Source organism: Terrapene carolina, unplaced genomic scaffold, assembly GCF_002925995.2.
Source record: "Terrapene carolina triunguis isolate 2854851 unplaced genomic scaffold, T_m_triunguis-2.0 Scaffold53, whole genome shotgun sequence".
Lineage (NCBI taxonomy): Eukaryota > Metazoa > Chordata > Testudines > Emydidae > Terrapene > Terrapene triunguis.
The window spans coordinates 538,607-539,524 of NW_020664404.1; the positions used below are offsets into that span (position 1 = coordinate 538,607).

A 918-nucleotide genomic window follows, 5' to 3' on the forward strand; every position below is an offset into this window, starting at 1 on the left:
CCTCAGAAACACCCCTAGTCCCTCCAAACACCCCCACTACACCCGCTGCCCCAGAAACACACCTGCCCCCACTACACCCCTCTCAGAAAACACCACTGGCCCCCTCCCTTTTCGGTGAACAATCTCGCGAGAGCCCGGTCTCGCGCGCTCTGCGGGGAGGCGCCGGAAGTGGGTGTCTCGGTTTCCCGGCAGCTCCCGGAAGCGGAACGACCCGTCACGGTCACGATGGCGGCGGCGCGCGGGGCTCTGCGGCTCCTGCTGACGCTGATGGCGGCGGCGCTCTGGGCCCCCCCGAACCCCACTGAGGGGGTCCCCACTCCGGGTGAGACACCCGCGCTCCCTTCCCCGGGGCCGGGCCCATTCGCTGCTAGGGGAGGCGGGAGGGGGGCGCTCCGCGGGGGGGGTCTGTGGAGTGGCGGGGCCGGGGGTTGGTTCTGGGCCTTGTCTCATCCCGGTCTCCAATTTCCTCAGGGTGCGCGCCCTTGATAAACCTCCCATTGACTTCCCTGGTGCGGGGGCCCTGGGTGCGAGGGGGGCGGGGGGAGGGGAGCTGTGTAGGGTGATTGCCCCAGGTGATTGCTGCAAACAGCAGCCATAATCTGTGTGTTTTGTTGGCAGTTCCAGCAATCACAAACTCTCGAGAATCCCACATCAGCCAGCCACCTGTGGAAAAAACACCTGACAAGAGCCAGGAGAAGAATGCACTCGAAGACAAGAATGCACCCGAGGACCAGGCGAAGAAGGCACCTGACGACAAGAATGCACCCGAGGACCAGGGGATGAAGGTACCTGACGACAAGAATGCACCCGAGGACCAAGGGAAGAAGGCATCCGACGAGAAGAATGCACCCGAGGACCAAGGGAAGAAGGTACCTGACGACAAGAATGCACCCGAGGACCAAGGGAAGAAGGCACCTG

General features: G+C 63.7%; 1 protein-coding gene across 1 annotated transcript in view; it reads left to right on the forward strand.

Moving 5' to 3' along the window:
- Positions 1–206: 206 nt before the first annotated feature.
- Positions 207–918, forward strand: part of TGOLN2 (trans-golgi network protein 2) — a 12,261-nt gene continuing 11,549 nt past the window's right edge. Inside the window, exons 1-2 of the mRNA XM_026657539.2 lie at positions 207–322; positions 619–869. Coding sequence (XP_026513324.1) covers positions 226–322; positions 619–869 — 348 coding nt within the window. The 5' untranslated portion in view covers positions 207–225. The remainder of the gene's footprint in view (positions 323–618; positions 870–918) is intronic.